The sequence below is a fragment of the Acyrthosiphon pisum genome, chromosome A1, assembly GCF_005508785.2.
Source record: "Acyrthosiphon pisum isolate AL4f chromosome A1, pea_aphid_22Mar2018_4r6ur, whole genome shotgun sequence".
In the NCBI taxonomy this organism is placed as follows: domain Eukaryota; kingdom Metazoa; phylum Arthropoda; class Insecta; order Hemiptera; family Aphididae; genus Acyrthosiphon; species Acyrthosiphon pisum.
In genome coordinates, this window is record NC_042494.1 from 122568561 (window position 1) to 122572307 (window position 3747).

The 3747-nt window shown below is 29.1% G+C and overlaps 1 protein-coding gene across 1 annotated transcript in view; it reads right to left on the reverse strand.

Moving 5' to 3' along the window:
- Window positions 1-785, reverse strand: part of LOC100161226 (inactive ubiquitin carboxyl-terminal hydrolase MINDY-4B) — a 48010-nt gene extending 47225 nt beyond the window's left edge. The window contains exon 1 of the mRNA XM_029488192.1: window positions 212-785. Within this exon, the coding sequence (XP_029344052.1) occupies window positions 212-437 (226 nt within the window). The 5' untranslated portion in view covers window positions 438-785. The remainder of the gene's footprint in view (window positions 1-211) is intronic.
- Between the last annotated feature and the right edge of the window lie 2962 nt (window positions 786-3747).

A 3747-nucleotide genomic window follows, 5' to 3' on the forward strand; every position in this document is an offset into this window, starting at 1 on the left:
ATAATTAATTATACTTTATACAATATACATTATATTAATATGTATAATTTTGTACATATAGGTATATTATAAAATAATAATAATGTATAAGTGCAGAAGAATTACACGATGATGGACGGAACAAACTATATATGTTGCCAAATCGCGTACTTCGACGGTCGTTAGAAACTACAAGGTTTACGTGGGAAAACTTGAAACACGGAAGTCTTACCGTTTTTCACGTCCTTCTGGGTGCGGGCCACCCCTTGTTGCAGTTTGTCGGCGGACATGGTCGCGGCCACCGCTTTGGCCACGACTCCTAGTTTCTTCACTGGCCTACCGCCATTGGCAGCGGCGTCTCTGCTGTGGTTTCCGGTCGTCAAGTCCATATTTTGGCGGTTACGACCACTGTTGTAAAATTCACCACTAGCATTTTCGGAACACGCGCCTAGTGGCATTTCAACCTGCGCTGTCGCAAAATAATAATAATAATAATAGCGTAATAAAATATAATATTTTTTGAACTAACCCAGCTGCATGATGGGAATTTCGTTTTTCGGTCGCATATAAGTAAGGTGTGCGCACCACGAGGTAGTGCGGTGTAAAGTGCAAGATTCGTTGTGCGGGGAAAAGAATTAAAAACGCGAAAAAAAACCGTTTCACGTGTTCAAAAACCATTAGCTACCGAATTTCCCGGATCGGAGGCGAAGGGAGAGTCGCGCATATCGAACACCAAGCGGCCGCGGAGTTCACGCCATACCATAATCAACGACAACCTTAGCAGCGATAATATAAACGATAATTTTGCACCCCACACACACACACACACACACACACACACACACACACACACACACACACACACACACACATGTATACGTATAAAATAAATGGTATGTGTATGTGTAAAAACTCATCGTAAGAATTTCAAAAAATGAGACAACAGCGGCGATGGGTAGATGATAATTACACACGTTCGTCAAACTACTGTGGTAATTATTATTGGCAATCGTGTTCAAAAAAGTTCGTGTGATTTCATGACATATTGGTCGACACGCACACAATTTGTTAAATACTCAGAGTTCCGACACGAATTTTATCGCACCGAATGTGCGAAATCCCGTGAGCGCGTAAAAACTACATGTCATGTATATACGACTGTTGGAAATAATTTATCGTTTGATTTACAACATTAATGATTTGAATAAAAAAAAAATACCCCATAAAATCTAATTATTTAAATAATATTTCATTATTGTAAGTATTGATCTCATTGATAATTTATTTATTGATAATATATATTCGTATGAACAATAATAATAGCATAATAACAATACAAATATTTATCTCTATTAAATTACCTAAATTTAGACCATGTACCAAATGTATGTCATACGATAAAAATAATACTTATTTTTTGAATAATATATTATACTGATATAACTGCTCAAAAATATAAAATATGAAAGTCAATTAAACTCACACATTATGTTTTTGGTTTATATATCATGGGTTGAAAATTAAGAATACCTAACTTTGAATTCGAATACATATCTGACAAGTGACAACGTTTCATTTATTTGTAATTATTATTTATTAAGTTTAATATTCGTTTTAACCTGGTCATTTCGGTATTAATGGAGGACGATGATGAATTATTGTTGTAACTAACTATACATTTCCTAAGAACAATACTGCAGAATAATATAACAAGAGGGATAAAATGTATTAAGATTTCAAAGAACTGAAGAACTGTGGACAAGCATAACGTTGATAAAGCTATCACATTTGTAAATCAAAACCTTTCGCAAGGTTTAGCGGCTAAACTTTAGACGAAGACATTTATTACACGGCGCTCTGAATAGGCAATTTCACTACATCCGACCGTTACATAATCTGAATCATACGCAAATCCCCGATTGTTTAACCTACAGGTCATCAGCGAAACGTAGAATCTACAATATAGCATCCGGGCAACTTTTGTATAGTGCTTTCAAGAATATAATACAGAGTATGGGTCAAATACGATTACCGTTAGTTCATTGTTCGGGTACTGAGAATAATTATTATGTCCCAAATATTTATTATTCATTTTTTTATTCAAAAGAAATCGTGAAAATCAAAAACGTACAATATTGCAAACATGCACAGAAATATGTATAGCAGACGTTAATTTTGCTAAAAAAAATATGTAAAAAAACAAAAAAAAAAGGTGGGTAAGTGGATGTCGCTCTGCTGTACAGTAGGTTACAAGTGGGTAATTGTATAATGGATAGTATTAAATTTGAATTCAATGATATAATATCACTGTATAAGAAAAACGATTCTGAGTGGAGACGGTTTGTCAGTCTAGATATTAGACATACCTATTATAGGTATACTTATCTATAATATCAATTATAAATTCCAAATTAATCATATCACAATATCCATTAGGTAACGCGTTGTACATCAACAACAAACCGTGGTACTATCATAGATATATAATAGTATACTTTAGAAGTTTCAAGTAGGTACCCACAAATAATATTATACAATCACAACAAAATGACTAAAATAGTTATTCCAGGTTTTTTAATATGTAATTTCGTCTAAATTTGAACTTAAAATGACTATAAAAATAAACTGTACTTATGTATTATAAGTACAGTTTACTTGTATATACTTGTACAGTATACTTGTACAGTCTACTTACTTCCAATAAACTACCGATCCTCAAATTTATTCTACACAAAACATTCAACTAAAAATTATATGCAAAAGTCTCCATCCAATATTTTAATGTCCGCAGGTAACTCAATAAAAAATATTGATTTTTTTTGTAATTCTTTAAATATGTTTATGGCAAATGTTTTAAGAAATACATAACAAATTAGGTACCTACTATAATAGTTCAATAGAAGCATAATAAATATCTCGTTTTTATTTCATCTTGTTTTTTATTTTATAAATTTAAATATTATAATGTATGATATTAATACTAAATAATACCTATTTTTTCTTTTAATATTACTTTTATTATTATTACTATTATTATTCTTATTATTTATATTATTATTATTGTTATATATAAATCACCGAAAATGTATTTAAATAATATAATATTATATACATATTATTATAGAAAAAAAAAACTGTAATTGGAATTTATTTCCGTAATAAAGAATATATTATTATTATTATTATTATTATTATTAAAAATTAAAAAAAAAATTAAAATTAAAAAATTAAAAATTAAAAAAAAAATATAAAAACACACATCATTGTAAAATCAATACATTCATCGTTCCACTCAGAATCTAAAATTACGAAAAATAGGAATATTTATAGTCATTACCAATTGACATTTTGTTGTAATTCAAAAATAAAAATCGAAATATTTAAAATTTTTTTTTTTTTTAAATCTAAGATTTAAAAATGTAATACAAGATTCCTCATAATATTGTCTACCTTTGTCAAAAAAAAAATGTCTACAAAAAAGTCAAATTAAATTTTTATGAGCGATTGAAATTCATATTTTTACAACATTTGATATTCGCTCAATTTCTCACGTGACGATTTTCTTATTTTATTGTAATTAAAAACGAATAACTGTAGATATTTGAAAATTTCACTGAATGTTTGTTTTATTAATTCTTATCCTTTATAAAATTTTCAAAATATTTTGACTTGTTTTAAGCTGTTTACGGACAATTTCATATTTCAATTTTTTTTTTTTTTTTCTATGAATATCAATAAAGTTATATCTATTGGGCCAAAAAGTGTAAA